Genomic DNA, 19135 nt, shown 5'->3' with positions numbered 1-19135 from the left:
CCGCAGATGTAGCAGAATACGTCAGGCTTATTTTTGCAAGATCTTCTAGTCGAAGCCATTTCATTCACCTGTAATATTAAAAAAAAAACATTAATCATAAATTGGCAAAAGTAAAATCTTCAGAACTCATTTATTGCAGGAAATATGAAAGAATTTTGAATCATATGATGTGAAAATGCCCATAAATGTAAGCAAAAATGTTAAAAAGCCAATATGTAGCATAGTTCAGAAAGCTGACCTGATTGAGCAAAATGAATGTGATTTTTGGATCCAGCACACCAAAATTATCTTAAATCAGCTCAAAAAACTTAAACAATAAATTTGTTGTTGACCAGTGTTATTAAATGACTGCATTCCGACTCAGAAAATATGAGATAACAGTTTTGGGTTTGTGCAAAATGTAAAGCATCTACACACAAACATGCACATATGATGTGAGCATATCTATCTATCTATCTATCTATCTATCTATCTATCTATCTATCTATCTATCTATCTATCTATCTATCTATCTATCTATCTGTCTGTCTGTCTGTCTGTCTGTCTGTGTCTGCCTGCCTCCCTGTCTGTCTGTCTGTGTGTGTGTGTGTCTGTCCATCTGTCTGCCTGTGGTTCGGTTCTTGGTCATGTCCTGCCTCCCTGCCTGTCTCCCTCTCTGTCTGTCTGTGGTTCGGGTCCTGGTCCTGGTCTGGGTCTCTTCTCTCCGGGCCTGTCGGTGTGAACACATCCTGCAGACCGGAGAGCAGCTTCAGCTCCTCCGTCAGACGTGACGTCGCTGGTCCCCCACTGAAAAACTAACTCGGCCAAAGTTTTGTATGAGGGAAAAAAAACAACCAGCCCAAAATACTCTGGACTCGGAGTCTCGGAATGTGCGGACATTTGCAGTCAAACACCGCATCCCGCCGTCGAAATGTTCCTCCGGTGTCCTGGTGCCGTGGACTCCGTGTGTGCCGTGGCCGTCGTCTGCCTTGTGTTGTTGGCGAAAAGCAGTTTGTGTGTCACCGAAGAAGACGATGAAGTCCTGGAGAAAAGACAGCTTGTGGAGTTTTACAGTAAGTCAGAGTGTAGCTGCTGTGTGTGTGTGTGTGTGTGTGTGTGTGTGTGTGTGTGTGTGTGTGTGTGTGTGTGTGTGTGTGTGCTGTGGAACTACTGCACATGAAAACACCAGTTAAACTTTAGGTTCAAGTTACAAAAGTTAAATGTACTGAAGGACTGAGACCCACCAGGACAAACACTGGCCTCCAGCAAACTGCTTTGAGCCCAGACAGACTGTGTTGTGACTGAAGTGAGTGTGATTTAAGTCCAACTCTTACTCCCTCTGTATAGAAACTAGTGATGTGACGTTGACGAACGAATCGAATCTTTTGAACGGCTCTTTGAAATGAACGATGGGAACCGAGTCTTTGTAAAGAGTCGTTCATTATTATTATTATTATTATTATTTTTTTTTTTTTTAAGGAGGGAGTGTTTGATTGCTGTCTGATTGATTTGTTATAGGTATTATTTGTGTGAACGTGGTATACGATATTTTGTTCATGCTTTCTTATATTCATCATTTCATAGGTCTTATGTATTTATTTATTTAGGCCCGAGCCCAGACATACATGTCGGCGAGGACATATTAAAATCGCATGGTTCCGTTATTTATTTATTTTTTAAAAATTATTATTATTTTACTTTCGCCACTTTGAATGCAAATTTGACCCCCTGAATGTTAACGAAAAGTCAATTTTATTTGACCAAAAATTCAAGTCCGGTGAAATTTTTTTTTATTTGAAGTCGCCAAAAAAATTTTTAGCAAAATGACTCGGTAGCGCCCCCACAAAAATCAAAATACATTATGCGGATGGGAGCCCTCCCAAAATTTTTTTCATCGTAAAAACATGAAACTTGGTCCAGACATAGCCCATGGTAGGACAAGTAAAAAATTACATTACGGCCCCACTCTAAACCCAACAGGAAGTCAGCCATATTGGATGGTAGTGTGGGCCTGTAAAATCCCACTTCTCATACTTTCATCATCTCCTCCTAGAGTTTACATCCAATTTGGACCAAACTGGGTGAAAATCACCTACACACGTGTGCTCAAAACTTATCACCTGCATTTTTGATCAAATGTTGGGTGTGGCTGTGACAAGCTTGTGATGAAGTGTTAATTTTCAGAAGTATAAAACTGTGCTTATCTCGTTGAATGTCAGATTGAGCTCACGATACGGTGTCCTCTCACTGTCGGTGGCCTCGGCGGTCACGTCGGGAGGGCGAGGACCTTAACACCGCTTGTGGTTTTAATTTATTTTATTATTTTTATGTATTTATTTATTTCGAACATGCAAAAAAAACAAAAAACAAAATAAAACATTCAAATGGACAGAATCTATCTCCAAACACATAGAAGTCTGAATTTTGCATGGTCGAAAAGTCGTTGCGTTTTTGTTTTTTTTTGTTTTTTTTGTAGTTTTGTTTGTTTTGTTTTTTTTTTCTCTCTCTTCTGCCCAGTTTACTCAGTTCTGGTTGTAGTTACTGTTGCCATTCTAATTATCACTATGGTTGTTACTGTTTGTATTGTTGATACTTTCTTGTGAGGGTCTTTGCCAGCTTCTTCAGTCTTATTCTCTCCCCTTCTTCTACCCCCCCACCCCCCATGTCAGGTCCGGCATCGAAATGTGGTTCAGCAAAACTCATAATAAACACAGTAGAATATCAAAGGGCGCTTCATATACTTTATGAAGTTACCCTTGGCAAAGCAAATTTGTTCAGCACCAAAAGGAACCAGACTACCATTCTGCTGTTAGGACGCTGGACAAGACAAGTAGGAAAAAAAAAAAAAAAAAAAAAGTAGTGTGAGACATTCCCTGGTAAAATGTCCAAATGGAAGAGGATACACAAGCAAAGGTGTCAGAAAAATGGGCAATGATGACTGGGAGTGCAGTTGGTGTCGGCTACAGACTAGTGACGGGACTTTTGGTTCTTTGAAGGGAGCTGTTCAATCGGGAGCCGTTCACTGAAAAGAGTCGTTCAAAAGACTGGTTCTTTTACGTTTTTTGCATTATTTTGGAACACCAATGTTTTAATGACTAAATAGGCTACATGTGATGATTGACATTACATTTTAAAGGTGTTTAATTGGCATGGGAGTAAATATTATCTTACCGTAAAAAAGAATAGTTAGTTGAAATGTTTGGGCTAAATCCATGACATGAGAGGTGACATTAGACAAATGCTGGAATTTGACAAAAAAAAACATCACGGTACATTATGTGGATTAGTCTGTAGCCTAAAAATGAAGAAGAAAATAAAACAGTTTCTAATGAAATAACATTTAATTCTCCTCAAAACAAGAACAATAAATTTGTGTGAACATACAGAAAAAATTGCACAAAACACAACAGTGATTAATCACTACAATTACAGTACTTAAATACCTAAAAAAAACCTGCAGTGCAAATAAAATACTTCAAGTAACATTGCAAAATACCTGATATCTCTAATGTAAATATCAAAATGATACCACATCAGGAGTTTTCTCACTTCTACTCTGTATATAAAGCCAGTGCCTCCCCAGTGACGCTAAATTGACAGGCAATCAGACATTCCCTCCTTAAAAAAAATAAAAATAAAAAAATGAACGGCTCTTTACAAAGACTCGGTTCCCATCGTTCATTTCAAAGAGCCATTCAAAAGATTCGATTCGTTTGTGAACGTCACATCACTACTACAGACTAGTCCACATAATGTACCGTGATGCTTTTTTTTTTGTCAAATTCCAGCATTTGCCTAATGTCACCTCTCATATCATGTATTTAGCCCACACATTTTAACTAACTATTCTTTTTTTAAGATAATATTTACTGCCGTGCCAATTAAACACCTTTAAAATGTAATGTCAGTCATCACATGTAGCCTATTTAGTCATTAAAACATTGGTGTTTCAAAATAATGCAAAAAACATAAAAGAGTCAGTCTTTTGAACAACTCTTTTCAGTGAACGACTCTTGATTGAACGACTCCCTTCAAAGAACCAAAAGTCTCATCACTACACATTACCTATAGACCACAGGTGTCAAACATGCGGGCCAGGGGCCAAATCCAGCCCACCAAAGGGTCCATTCTGGCCCGTAGGATGAATTTGTGAAATGCAAAAATTACACTGAAGATATTAATCAATAGTGTAAAAATCATGTTATTTCAGGTTCCATACATACACATAAACCAATCAGATCTCAACTGGGTCAGACTAGAAAAATACTGTTATAATAACCTTTAAATGATGACAACTGCAGATTTTATCTTTGTTTTAGTGCAAAAACATAAAATTACATGAAAATGTTTACATTAACAAACTATCCTTTTACAAAAAAATGCGAATAACCTGAAGGAATATGAACAACATGAAATGTCTTCAGAAAAGTAAATGCAATTTCATCAATTTTATACCTGTTACTAAATTTTTTGTGTATTTGTAATTGTAATGTAAGTTGTAATGCACATGTGTAAATGATAAACTGATAAACCGAGGCAGAATATTGTTAAAACTGCACTTGCTTTTCTTAAGACATTTCAAGTTGTTCACGTTATTCAGATTTTTAAGGAAACAATGTAGATATAAACATTAATGTAATGTAATTTTACTTTTTTCACTGGTATTATTTTACTAGTCCAGCCCACTTGAGATCATATTGGGGTGACTGAGGCCCCTGAACTAAAATGAGTTTGACACCCCTTCTATAGACACTCAGTTATTGTCTGTTTGCAAAGAAATGTCCAAATCAGAAGCTTAATGAAACATACCCTGCTCATGTGATCTCAAACTTTTAAGCCAAATTATATTAGTAAAGAAATAAATGAATAAAGTAATAAAACAAATTAGATTAATGCAATAAAAGGAGTAACTCACTATAGGCGAAGTAACCTGAAATGACATGAGGTTACTGATTTACTGTGTAGTTTACAACTACTTTTTTGTGACCTCCAAATAAGTTTTTCTTCACATTTAAGTGATTTATTGCCATTTATTATCTTCTACATTTTGCATTTTTCAGTGAAAATCAAGTATTTCATTTATTGATCATGTAGATGAGCATAAAAGCTCAGAGTAAATTCCAAGATTAGGTATATGTGTATGTATGTGTATATGTGTGTGTATGGATCTGTGTATGAATATGTATTTACATATATGTGTTGTTGTATTATGTGTTTATGTAAATGATATTATATTAGTTCATAATAATATAAAGCCAGAAACCAAATTATTTATATTAAGTATCAGGCATATTATATAGTATATAGTATAGATATGCTAAGACTAGGAAGGTTATTATTGTTATTAATTATATAAGGAGAAGTGGTGGGAGTTTATAAGTTTTACTTCCTCTCACTCCTTTTCGAATATGTATTATGTCTTATGTTTAAGTATTTTATTTATTTTCTTTTGTTTTGACATTCATATTCGAAATAAATACATCAATCAATGAATCAATCAATCAGTCAAAGATTATTTTATCAAAACAGAAAACTGAAGAAAAATTGAGTTTTTAAAGAAAATATATCATTAACTAAACATAAAACAAGCATCTAAAACCACTGTCTTTTGTCAAACTGTATGGTTTTACTTGTGAATCAATGTTGCAGAAGACGACAGTGTTTCCATGTTCACTAAAAAGCCAAATAAGTCCTACCTGATGACACTGAAAAGCTTAAAAACTGCATTTTACTTGAATTATTTCAGTGTGTTGATATAATTAGTGGCTCAAAATTTCCTAAATATTTAAAATCAATAGATGCTTTTTGGTCTCCGGTGAGTGTTTAGGGCTTTGAGGATTAATGTGCAAACAGTTCTAGGAAGAAGTGCTGAAACCTCTGCTTTTAATTTTACGGATAATGAATTTCTCAGGCAAAAATGTCAAAAAACTGCTGGTACGTCATTGCACGTTCAGTGAGATTAGTACTTGACTCATCTCTGGAAAGACAATGTGCGAATATAAACATCAGTGACAGCTTGTCATGTATGACCTTCAAATAACAGGATTTACTGCTTTAAATAGAACAGACATGTGCATGACCATGGTATTCGCTGAATTACTAAAAAACAAAACACTCAGGGGTTTAATCACTTTACGGTAAAGTATATTGTACTATAAACACATAGAACTGAGGTAGAATATTTGGAAAGCACACCCCCTAATAATGTTTCCACCTAATATTTACCCAATACTTGAAACACATCCCATTCACTATTTGTGCATACCAACACACATTTATAGTGAAAAGTCTTTGGAAAGGAAATTCCATGCAGGTAACATGATCATTTATTTTTCGTCTCCGTGCTCTGTTTTTCCTCTCCAGTATGTATTAGTGACATGAAGGAAGCGCTAGTTGCTTCACATGTTTCTGACTCTTTCTGTCCAAACATTTGTGCATATACTGTACACCAATGTATACATCCTCTGTTTCGTTTGAGGATCCAGTTACACAAAGACTCTTCTCATTTTGAAAGAAAAAAAAAACTCCCCCACGGAATATTGCTTCATTTTTTTTCATGTGAAGAAGAGGGAGGTGTGAAAATTCTCTGGTTTGGAAAACGCTGGCAGCAAAATTGTCTGACATTTTACATCCTACTGAGGTGGTGTTTGCTAGTACTTTGTATTTATGCACATTTTTTACTCATACAGGGCAGATTCATCCCTCCATCTGTCTTGATGTTTTGCCTTCACATCAGTTCATTTCCCATGTCTCGTCCCCGTCTCCCCTTTGTCCCACATCTGTTCTGCCTTTCTTCGGCTCATCCTCTTCCTCTTGTCTCTCATTCATCTCCTTTCAGAAAAGAGTCTTTTTATCCTGGAGAGTGAGCAGTTGAAACGCTGCATCAAAGTGGATCACTCCAACCTGGTGTTGGAGGACTGTGAGCGGCCCACCCGTCGCATGCTGTGGAAGTGGGTGTCGAGACATCGCCTCTTCAATCTGGGCACCAGCATGTGTCTGGGCCTGAACGTTTCGGACACAACGCAGCCCCTCGGCATGTTCGAGTGTGACACCGCTCTCCCTCTGCTGTGGTGGCGCTGCAGCGGAAACATCCTGCACGGGGCGTCCCAGTGGAGGGTGAATGTGGCCGGACGCTTAGTGGTGGTCAAGAAAAACTCCCATCATACCTGGAAAAGGTATAACACTCCCAGAGAAGGACCCTGCTCATACCCGTATGAAGGTGAGCACTACAATAAAAGCTGTGACGTTGAGTTTTACAGCAATTTGAAGAAACAACTAGTGGCTTGATACATCATAATTATTTTATTAATCTACTTGATGGATGGATGGATGGATGGATGGATGGATGGATGGATGGATGGATGGATGGATGGATGGATGGATGGATGGATGGATAGATAGATAGATAGATAGATAGATAGATAGATAGATAGATAGATAGATAGATAGATAGATAGATAGATAGATAGATAGATAGATGAAGGAAATAAGTCATAAACAAGTATAACAAAAAAATAAAATAAATGAATAAATAAATACATCGTAAGCAATGCGCGTAGAAATAAATAAATGTCCTATGTCCTGTTTTCAGATATCCATACTTTGTTGGGAAATGCACATGGTATGCCCTGTGCCATGCCCTTTAAGTACAACAACAAATGGTACTCAGAGTGCACAACTGAAGGCCGGGAGGATCACCTGCACTGGTGTGCCACCACCACTCGCTATGATGATGCAGAACGATGGGGCTTCTGTCCAGTTCCAGGTAAAATGTACACCTGGAAACTGCAGAATAAAAGGAGCTTTTATTAAAATTATATGCAATGAGACTGGTCTGCACAGAGAACTACTAATGGCAGTCAGGAGGCTGAATGGGAGTTTTGTGTCCTAGAGCTAGGATACAAAAGCTGAGGCTGTTAAAGCGGTGTATTAATGTTCATGGTTTTTGAATGACACATTTAAGTACTATACATCAGTGAATGTTTTTGTCTGTCTGCATACTTTTGGTCTTATAATACTATTGTAATTGTTAAAGGCTTTCAGTACATTAAACTATATGTCACATCTGGACACACAGATGTTCTGTGTAGGTAAACCTGCTGTGTTTAGTTAACCCTTTCATGTATGAATTATGAGAACCTTAGTTGAGTTTTTTTCCTGAGTGTTTTTATTCCTGTTTGGGCATGAAAAACTAAAAGAACAACAACAACAACAACGCAATTGAAATGTTTTTTATCAATCTATTTTTCATCGAGTTACAAAAATGTCCATTCAGCTGGACACCACGTGTTTAATTTTTGACCCAATAAAACCATGTATTTAAAACCCATCATCAGAAAGTGATAAACTGTGTGAAAACTATGAAATAAAAACATTTTTCATGCAGCTAATCTGATGTTTTCTCACATTTTAACATACTCTAATACTAGTTATTAGTAACTTCATGCAGACAATATGAAAAAAAAAAACCCTTTTTGATTAAGAAAACTGTTAATTACAGTCGAATAACAATTAGCAATTGATTTAATGCATTACTGCAGATCAGGTTTATCAAGAACAGCAAAGTTACAGTAATGGTATGAATTACATTGTATTATGGGATGGTACATAAGTGTCCACTGTGTCGGCTGATATGGAATTAAAACAACAAAACCCATAAATATACAGGAGAACAGCTGGAGAATAACTGTCCACTGTAGTGACCAGTATGCATGAAAGGGTTAAATAAACACAAAGTGGCTGTTTACATCCTTAAGCACGCTCACAGAAATGACGTAATGTAATGTACTAGATACATGGATCAGTTGAGTTGTTTTGTTTTTTGTTTTTTTCAGTTTTCAGTCACTATTTGGTGAGATGTAAGCTTAGTCTTTCATGAGGTTGAGAAGTTCAAGGTACAAAATTCAAGTGTTACATATCATTGAAGCAAGACATTGAGGTGTAAATAACATGGTTGACTGCAGATAGCTGGGTGGAAATAATGTGTGCCTTTTCATTTTTGCTGTATTTCCAGATACCAGCTGTGACCCTTTCTGGGAGTCCAACCAGGAGCTGCGTGCATGTTACCAGTTCAACTTGTACACCATCCTCACCTGGAGTCAGGCCCTGTCGACCTGCCAAGCTCAAGGAGGAAACCTGCTCAGCATCACCAGCCTGTCAGAGCACAGGTACATCAGAGGTAGGCCTCTGGCAGGAGACACATCCAGGGACTAAAACGCCGCTTAATGCGAGCGCAGTACGGTATGTGTTTACAACAGCAGTACATGTGAGGGTGACACTGAAATGTTTTGACCATGATGACACTTGTATTGTGATAGTGTTGAGTTCGCTGCTGTTTTAGTAACTGTCAAAAAGGTAATTTATTGTTTATTGTATTCTTTCTCTTTCAGTAATGTGTTTTTCTCTCTCACTCTGTTCATTTTATTATTGTCTACAGTCTGAAGTGGTATTAAATGCCAAAGCAGCATGTGAAACCTCAATCAATCAAACAATCAAATTTTATTTATATAGTGCCACATCATAACAAATGTTATCTAATGACACTTTACATTTAGAGCTGGTCTAAACTAGACTCTTATGCAAATTCACAGATGCCAATAGAATGCTTCAGGAGCAAACACTCAATGGCAGTGGCAGGAAAAACTTCCTTCTAACAGACAGAAACCTGGAGCAGACCCTGGCTCTTGGGGGATGGTCATCTGCTTTGACCAGTTGGGGTTAAAGAGAGAGGGTTAAAGGAAGAGAGCGAGACTGGGGGAGGGCACATGGATGCACAGCAGACTGAACTATAACTGTTAAGAACTAGAACTGCTGCTGCCAGTACAGGTATTAATAACACTGGGTTACAAAAAAATGTTTTTTGCAAGTTGTCTAGGTTTTTTCAACTGAATTAGGACCATTTTGCACCGCTAAATCCAAAAATGACATCTGTTTTTCTCAATCAGGTCAGGTTTTTTTGCTAATTTCATTTTGAAAAATTTGATCTTCTCACAAAATTGATTACATTTTTGTGACTTTATCAGTTGATTTTTGTATAGTTCTCACCCAAAATAGGTTTTAAGAGAAAAAAAATCATTTTCTAATAGGATTCCTGTTAGGTACAATGGTGTATTCACCGCAGATGTAGCAGAATACGTCAGGCTTATTTTTGCAAGATTTTCTAGTCGAAGCCATTTCATTCACCTGTAATATTAAAAAAAACATTAATCATAAATTGGCAAAAGTAAAATCTTCAGAACTCGTTTCTTGCAAGAAATATGAAAGAATTTAGTATCATATGATGTGAAAATGCTCATAAATGTAAGCAAAAATGTTAAAAAGCCAATATGTAGCATAGTTCAGAAAGTTGACCTGATTGAGTAAAATGAATGTGATTTTTTGGATTCAGCACACCAAAATTATCCTAAATCAGCTCAAAAAACTTAAACAATAAATTTGTTGTTGACCAATGTAATTAGCCCAACCTGCTGCATATAACCAGTAACATTTCCACATTAGATCGACTGGCGACTGTAGGAGCGATGGTGTGGATTGGACTGAACCACCTGAAGGATGGTCGGGGTTGGCAGTGGTCTGACAGTGCACCTCTGTCACTGGTCAACTTCACCACAGGTATTTATTTAGTCTGTCTCTATTTATTTTTATTTATTTATTTATTTGACAGGGACAATGCAATCAAACATAGTTACAAGTTTGCAGCTGATGTGATGCATATAGAGTTTATAGCTAGTGCTTATTCTGAAGAATGTAATAAATATAAAATATACATCATTTAAAACAGTCATACCATACAATTCAATAATCCAGTATTGCATTTATATATGAGGCACTCATTCACTCACTCACTCACTCACTCACTCACTCACTCACTCACTCACTCACTCACTCACTCTCCCAAGCAATATACACAATATTTACAGATGTGAACAGTTGTGTTTTGTCTTTAACCAGGTTTTGGTTCTGGTGAACATGCGTGCAACATGAGTTTGGTTGTTGAATGTATTAATATGACTCTGGTAATGTTAGTGTACAGTCCAATTATCTTTTATCCAATTATCAGGAAAAGATACAGTCTGTAGATGCTCTGTTTTTAATGCAGGACCAAACAACTTCTTTATATGAAAGAAGTATATTAATGCTAGGGAGAATACATATTTGGCCCCAAGAAAATGAAAAGCAGTGGAAATATGTATTTCTTATTCAGGTAGCAAATCAGCTATGTTTTTTAATTTGATTTCAGAAACAACTGTTCATGTTATTATAGGTTGTGATGTACTCTTACACTGGTTTCTTGGATGTTGAGTACATACACTATATTGCCAAAAGTATTTGCTCACCTGCCTTGATTTGCATATGAATTTCAGTGCCATCCCATTCCTAGTCTATGGGGTTCAATATGACGTGGCTCCACCCTTTGCAGCTATAACAGCTTCAACTCTTCTGGGAAGGCTGTCCAAAAGGTTCAGGAGTGTTTTCATGGGAATTTTGGACCATTCTTCCAGAAGCGCATTTGTGAGGTCACACACTGATGTTGGACAGAAGGCCTGGCTCTCAGTCTGCGCTCTAATTCATCCAAAGGTGTTCTATGTGGTTGAGGTCAGGACTGTGTGCAGGCCAGTCCAGTTCATCCACACCAGACTCTGTCATCCATGTCTTTATGGACCTTGCTTTGTGCACTGGTGCACAGTCATGTTGGAAGAGGAAGGGGCCGGCTCCAAACTGTTCCGACAAAGTTGGGAGCATGGAATTGTCCAAAATGTCTTGGTCTGCTGAAGCATTCCCAGTTCCTTTCACTGGAACTAAGGGGCCGAGCCCAGCTCCTGAAAAACAACCCCACACCATAATCCCCCCTCCACCAAATTTTGCACTTGGCACAATGCGGTCCCACAAGTATCGTTCTCCTGGCGACCGCCAAACCCAGACCCATCCATCAGATTGCCAGATGGAGAAGCGCGATTGGTCAGTCCAGAGAAGGCTCCTCCCCTGCTCTACAGTCCAGTGGCAGCGTGCTTTACACCACTGCATCCGGTGCTTTGCATTGCACTTGGTGATGTATGGCTTGGATGCAGCTGCTCGGCCATGGAAACCCATTCCATGAAGCTCTCTGTGCACTGTTCTGGAGCTAATCTGAAGACCACATGAAGTTTGGAGGTCTGTAGCCATTGACTCTGCAGAAAGTTGGCGACCTCTTCACACTATGCGCCTCAGCATCCGCTGACCCCGCTCCGTCAGTTTCCGTGGCCTACCACTTTGTGGCTGAGTTGCTGTCGTTCCCAAACACTTCCACTTTCTTATAATCCAGCTGACAGTTGACTGTGGAATATTTAGGAGCGAGGAAATTTCACCACTGGATTTGTTGCACAGGTGGCATCCTATCACAGTTCCACGCTGGAATTCACTGAGCTCCGGAGAGCGACCCATTCTGTCACAAATGTCTGTAAAAGCAGTCTGCATGCCTAGGTGCTGGATTTTATACACCTGTGGCCATGGAAGGGATTGGAACACCTGATTCTGATTATTTGGATGGGGGAGACAATACTTTTGGCAATATAGTGTATTTTAATCAAATTCATAGAAATTCAAGCCAGTCGTGTGGTGTAGAATTTATGCACTAATTACAGAATTTAGGTCCAAGGCAAAACTTGAAAAATTCACAACTAAAATGGATTTGGCGTTGAGGTTTACAGGTTTGCAGGGTGAACCTGAGAGAAACTTTCATCCTAATTTTTATCAAGAACATCTATGACATATGAGCTGGGAGGGTTCAGTGATTTGATATGGAATTACTTTAGTGTATTCAGTTTACCTGTGTGGACAGTATGCAAAGACTCCCACAACCATTGGACCAAATTAAACACTAGTATGAAAACAGTACAAGAAAATATAGGACAATATAAATATATAAATACACTTTTGCTCATAAAGTTGCAATGAAATATTTTTGTTTTCTCATGAAATGTTTGTGATTTATTCTTGATAAAGTGTATCTGGGACTCAGTGTGTAATCATGCCACTTGATCAAATGTGATTACTGATGTGTATAAATAGGATTAAGAAGAGGAATGTGTGTCAAAACAAATGTATTCCAACTTTATGGGCAACAGTGTATTAAAGTAAATACATGTTTTAGTTGATGAATCCAGATGACAGTCGGACATTACCAATTTGAAACCTGTGCACTGGATAATAATCTGTTAATTAAAACTTCATTATTTCCATCACTGTGTCGACATCAGCTCTGCCTTCAAGCCCACTTCAGGACAACAGGCAATGTGGAGTGTACAACTCAGCCTATGAGGGTCACTGGCAGGGTCTTTCCTGTGAGTCGGCTCTGCCTTATATCTGCAAAAAGACGCCGAATGACACCCGGACAGCCGAGCCACTGGGTGAGAGAGCATGTGCACACACGTACGATCCGCCGCAGTATCACCTGACACGCACACTGCCTCGCTGTGTCTGTAGAGATGTGCTAGACTGTGTGGAGAATGACTAATGAGTGCACAAAGTGTTCACAAAGCCTTTATAGCCCGGGTAGCTGTTGGCCTGAACAGCTGCACTGCACCTGGGGACTGAACTCCCGACCTTCATCTTGACTGAGCTCTTGGCGGTTTGACCGAAACAATGCCTGCCGTTGTATAAATGTATTATTCTGGTCTCTCCTCTCCTCTCCTTTTCTCTTCTAATTTATTTCTCTTACAGAAAATTGGCAGTACATTCATACAGTGTGTGATAATGACTGGTGGCCTCATAATGGATTCTGCCACCGGGTAATACCAGAAGCAGAGGCAGGAACATGGGAGGAGTCTTCCTGGGCCTGTAGTTCTCAGGGAGCGAACCTCATCAGCCTCCGGTCCCTGTCTGAAGTGGAAATGTTACTCAACCTCCTAGCCAACTGTAAGTAGAAGAAACTAGAAGACATTGTTAAAGGTTATGCAGACTATGCTGTTATGCAGACTATGAATTAGGTAGTCACTGTGTGTAATATTCATCAGTTTCCTCATCTGTTTACTATGTTGTTTACATTATTGATACTCTAAACAGATGTAACACTATCATTAAGGAAGCAAAAGTAATGTGTTATATTGTATAAATGAGTGGTGGGATGGGGTTTTAATAAGTTTTCTTCTTTCCTCTCCTTTTCGAGCAATACATATTGAATTTATTTTGTTATTACAAGTGTACATGGCAATAACAATTAATGTATTTTCTCTGCTATTAGTTCCTTGTACACATATAAGTTTTGTTTTTTGTGCTGCCCAAAACAAATACTAAATAAATAAGATTGAGGGATAGTTTTAATGATTATTAGTAGTGTTTTTAAGCCTGTCATGTATACTGGTCACTGCAGTGGACAGCTATTCTACAGCTGTTCTCTTATATATTCATGGATTTTTTTGTTAGTTTGTTTGTTTGTTTTTGCACATATCTGTATTAAAGTTTTAAGACACTACATATCTTTTCTGACATGAATTGGTAACATTATGTAGATCTCCCCTGAACATACTCTCACCCTCAGAACTGCAAGACCCCCCCCCCACACACACACACACAGTTTTCACACAATTTATATGTAAATACATGTTTCTTCATTTCAAAAATTAAATGCAAGGTGTCCAGCTGAATGGACATTTTTGCAACTTCATGTAAAATAGGTTCATAAGATCATTTTTATTATTATTAGTAGTAGTAGTATGTCTTTTTTTTAACTTTATTTTTTGTTTTTTATATAGTTTTTGTTTGTTTATTTATTTATTTAATTTATTTATTTTTCATGAGAAAATTTTCAATTGCATTGTTTTTTCATGCCTAAAGAGGAATAAAAACACTCAGGAAAAAAATCTTGATTAAGGTTCTCATAATTCGTGCATGAAAGAGTTAAATCCAGTATCCAATAAAATAAGTGATTTTAACCCAGAAAGACATAGTGCTACTTTCAGTTCCCAAATGAATTTTTCTCTATTTTTATCCTTTCATAAGTGATTTATCATCATTTATTCTAATATTATCCTCTGTATTTAGCTTTTTTTCCCCAGTAAAAATCATATATTTTCCTATATTTAATTCACTGATCCTGTAGATGTCCACAAAAGCTAAAATTAAAGTCAAAGGTTATTATAAGAAAAACAGAAAAAAATTGAAGAAAAAGAGACTTTTTCAGTAAAATATATCATTAACTAGACATAAACCAAGCTTCTCCATCCACTGTTGTTGATCTAACTCCATGGGTTTTACTGGTGAATCAATGTTGTAGAAGATGACGGTGTTTCCACGTTCACTACAGAGCCTCTGAACGTCCAAATGGGTCATATCTGATGAGCATGAAAAGATGACAAACTGCATTTTACACTAATCATTTACATGGATTCATAGAATTAGTGGTTCAACAGGTATTAAACAGTTTAGATCCGTAGATGATTTTGGTCCCTGATGTTTGGGTTTTTATGGGTTAAAATTGGACTACTTTAGCTATGATACTCATGCCTCTTCCTGTCTGTACTCAGTTCTCTTTGGTAAATTTCCCACCCACTGCTTTATTAGTTACACAGCATCACTGTCAACACTGAGAGATGATTTAAGTATTGCTGAAATATTGTTAAATTGCACTTACTTTCTTTGGTTTCGCAGTAAGCACAAAGAATTTTTAACCCATAAAGACCCAAACATTTATCACGGACCAAAACCATCTACTGATGTAAACTGTTTAATACCTGTTGATCCACTAATCCTATCAATACATGTAAATAATTGGTGTAAAATGCATTTTATTGCCTTATCATAGTCATCAGATATGACCCATTTGGATGTTCAGAGGCTCCATAGTGAAACATGGAAACACCGTCATCTTCTACAACATTGATTCACCAGTAAAACCCATTGAGTTGGATCAATGGCAGTGGATGGAAATGCTTGGTTTATGTGCAGTTAATGATAAATTTTACTGATAAAGTCACTTTTTCTGCAGTTTTCTCTGTTTTTGATATAATAACACTGAACGTTAATCTGACGCTTTATGAGCATCTTCATGATTAGTAAATTAAATACAGGAAAATACCTGATTTATACTGATGAAATGCAAAATACAAAGGATAATAATGTAATAAATGGTGATTAAAATGCTTAAGAAAGGTTAAATATAGAGAAAATTTCACTTAAGAACTGACACAAAAGTAGCGCTGGGTCTTTATGGGTTAAGAACTCTTTTTATTGGGGTTTTTGGTACATATAATTACACATAGCACACGCAAAAAGGGATGTAGAACATGTTTACATTCTCTCTCAGTGTCCATTTTTTGTGGTGTGTCATCACATGATTTCATAAATGTGAATGGGATGGTTGGCATTTCCGTGTAATTCAGGTTCAGTCACTTTCCATGCATCAGTTATCAGTCTCCTTGGTTACTCACAATCAATGTTCTGAAAAAACACATCCATCCACCTCTAACATTGGGATTTAATATGATTTTAGCTCTTTATTTGTACATTTAGAGAGCACAGCTTAGTTAATTCTACAAGGACATTCGATATGTTTTTTCTGTGTTCGATAAATAAAACGTCCTCATGTATCATCACGTTTTACAGTTTCTGGGGAGAATTCGGAGGTGTGGATTGGTCTCTGGAAACAACCATCGTCGCCAACTGTAGAGTGGTCTGATGGCTCTCCTTTGACGCTCACACTGTGGCACCAGTATCATCCTCCTCAAAACCTGACTGATACGACTCTTTGTGTCAAAGTTGGCACTAAGGTAAAAAAAAAAAAAAATCCTCAGATGTAATCTTTCAGGGAGGTAATAGATACATTAGAAAATACCTGTTGCACTTGTTAGACTTGAATTCAATGCACGTACAAACAGTTTCATACTTTAAGTGTCATTGTTACAGGATGGTACCTGGCTTTTAACGTCTTGTGATGAGCGACTGCCTGCTGTATGTAGAAAAACAAGCCAGACTCCTGCTCCTCACTCTGGAATATGGGATGAAGGTTGTCCTGAGGTAGGAACATGTATGCCGCTTAGGCTTTCTCTCACATCACACACACATTGTGTTTAGGGACATTGCATGGACTTCCACTGGTTCAGTGTTTCTCAAAAAGTGGGGCGGGCACCCCCCGGGGGGGCACGAAGGCTTGCCGGGGGGGCATGGGATCATTCCTTTTATTTTTTTAATTTATCGCTTTATGAGCAATGTAACAGAGCATACAAAGGAGCATAAATACAATGCATTCATTACACATTGCCTTTTTATATCATTTTTCCCCATTCCCAATCCAACCCCAAGGCCCTCCGAGAAGGGGCAACAGCAGAAACAAGAACATCACAACAGTCTCTGAGCAGTAGAAAATCAAATAAGTACAAGCAGTATCAAATCTGTGGTGTACAAGAATATTAATTACCTCCACCAAGGAGGTTATGTCTTTGCCAGGGTTTGTTTGTTTGTTTGTTTGTTTGTCTGTCTGTTTGTCTGTCCGTTAGTGTGCAACATAACTCAAAAAGTTATGGACAGATTTTGATGAAATTTTCAGGGTTTGTTGGAAATGGGATAAGGAAGAAATGATTAAATTTTGGTGGTGATCGGGGGTGGGGGGGCCCACGGGGGGGCCCATTTCCAACAAACCCTGAAAATTTCATCAAAATCTGTCCATAACTTTTTGAGTTATGTTGCACACTAACAGACAGACAAACAGACAGACAGACAAACAAACAAACAAACCCTGGCAAAAACATAACCTCCTTGGCATGGGGGGGCCCACGGGGGGGGGCACTGATCAGCCTTGGCAGAGGTCTGCGTTCTCCGAGTGCTTCTAGTTGAGCTAATGGAAATAAAAGAAAGAAAGAAAAAAAAAAAATCATAGCTTGTAGATACCTGTGTTTATTTTTAAATATTAGACATTACCTAGATGTATCAAATGTGACAATAATTGGTAGACAGAACAAATTACAACAAAAAACAACAACACCTAAACAATAATAAAACAGAGTAGGGTGGAGGTGTGAGAGATCAATCTGAAGGCAGCGTTTGTAAAGATTGAAAGTAATCTAAAAAGGGCATGGGATCATTCCTAGGTGTTTATTTTTTCTTCAGGTTCGAACATGTAGCAGGTGGAACTAATGTTTTAGCATTGGAGCACCCTGGACTCATTTTAGGGACGTACAACAAACAAATCTACTGCCATGGTGATCTGTCACTAGACTAGACACAGAGTTTAGGTTTGGAGAGTGGACAAGGACTGGACTGGAAAAGAAAAATGTGCAATGTTTCTGTTTTTGCACAGTTTGTACAGTTTGCACTTTGATGTTCTGAGATGTGCAACAGAAACGGGCTCATTGCAGCCACTGATATTGTTAAAATGTTCATCTTTGTTACCAAAATGTGTTTGTTGGTCTAAAAAAAAAAAAATACCTTATTGTCATAGTTGTAAGATAATTACACATTTCCTATTTTTATTTTGAAAAATAATGTCTCAGGGAGCAGTCTTGTTGAGTTCATCTGTACTGTTCAATCAAAAATCTACGTTATTTTTAATTTGCACAACAAATTATTCAAGGAAAAGCAAAAAGTATTCTTACGATATTGATGTTTCTTTCAATAAAAGTAATAATTGCACCACAGGTACAATGTTGTTGGGGTTGAGGGGGGCTTGGAGATTTTTCGTGCTCCAAAGGGGAGCCCGACAGAAAAAGATTGAGAACCACTGCACTGGTTGAACCTTAACCCCAAAATAACTCCCAAATTTACTTGCACTTTGAGCAGAACCTCTCTTAACCTCTCTGGGCCCCTAAACGGAATTCTTCTCAGGGGCCCTCCTACCTGATGTGAAGCTGCCAGTGCTGGGTCAAGGATTTGGTCAAGCCTGCTGTGCGTGGTCTGTGCTAACAGCTGAAGACAAGCTTAAGCACAGCAACTAGAAATGACAGTTAACAATACAGTAATTAATGATGTTCAGCTGCACCAGGACCAGACTGTCTCCCACAGATTTCCTTTTATACATTATCATATGTTATTCATACAGTGGATCGGCTGCATGCTGAGACATGCACTGAGACATCTGCAGCCATAGCTCCAAATATGCCCAGCTCATCAACATCTTACATCAACATCCATTCAGCATTCAGTGGTGGATTCCAGAAAAAATGGAGGGGGGGGGGGGGGGTAACAGGAG

The 19135-nt window shown here is 37.9% G+C and overlaps 1 protein-coding gene across 1 annotated transcript in view; it reads left to right on the top strand.

The window, feature by feature from the left end:
- Positions 1-700: 700 nt before the first annotated feature.
- pla2r1 (phospholipase A2 receptor 1) overlaps positions 701-19135 on the top strand; it is a 43164-nt gene continuing 24729 nt past the window's right edge. The window contains 9 exon segments of the mRNA XM_030162660.1: positions 701-1052; positions 6818-7198; positions 7571-7744; positions 8993-9157; positions 10477-10590; positions 13215-13364; positions 13678-13872; positions 16558-16721; positions 16858-16968. Coding sequence (XP_030018520.1) covers positions 911-1052; positions 6818-7198; positions 7571-7744; positions 8993-9157; positions 10477-10590; positions 13215-13364; positions 13678-13872; positions 16558-16721; positions 16858-16968 — 1596 coding nt within the window. The 5' untranslated portion in view covers positions 701-910.

Source organism: Sphaeramia orbicularis, chromosome 3 (genome assembly GCF_902148855.1).
Source record: "Sphaeramia orbicularis chromosome 3, fSphaOr1.1, whole genome shotgun sequence".
Taxonomy (NCBI): Eukaryota; Metazoa; Chordata; class Actinopteri; order Kurtiformes; family Apogonidae; genus Sphaeramia; species Sphaeramia orbicularis.
The sequence above is the reverse complement of the archived record's forward strand: the minus strand, read 5'-3'. Positions and strand labels throughout refer to the sequence as shown.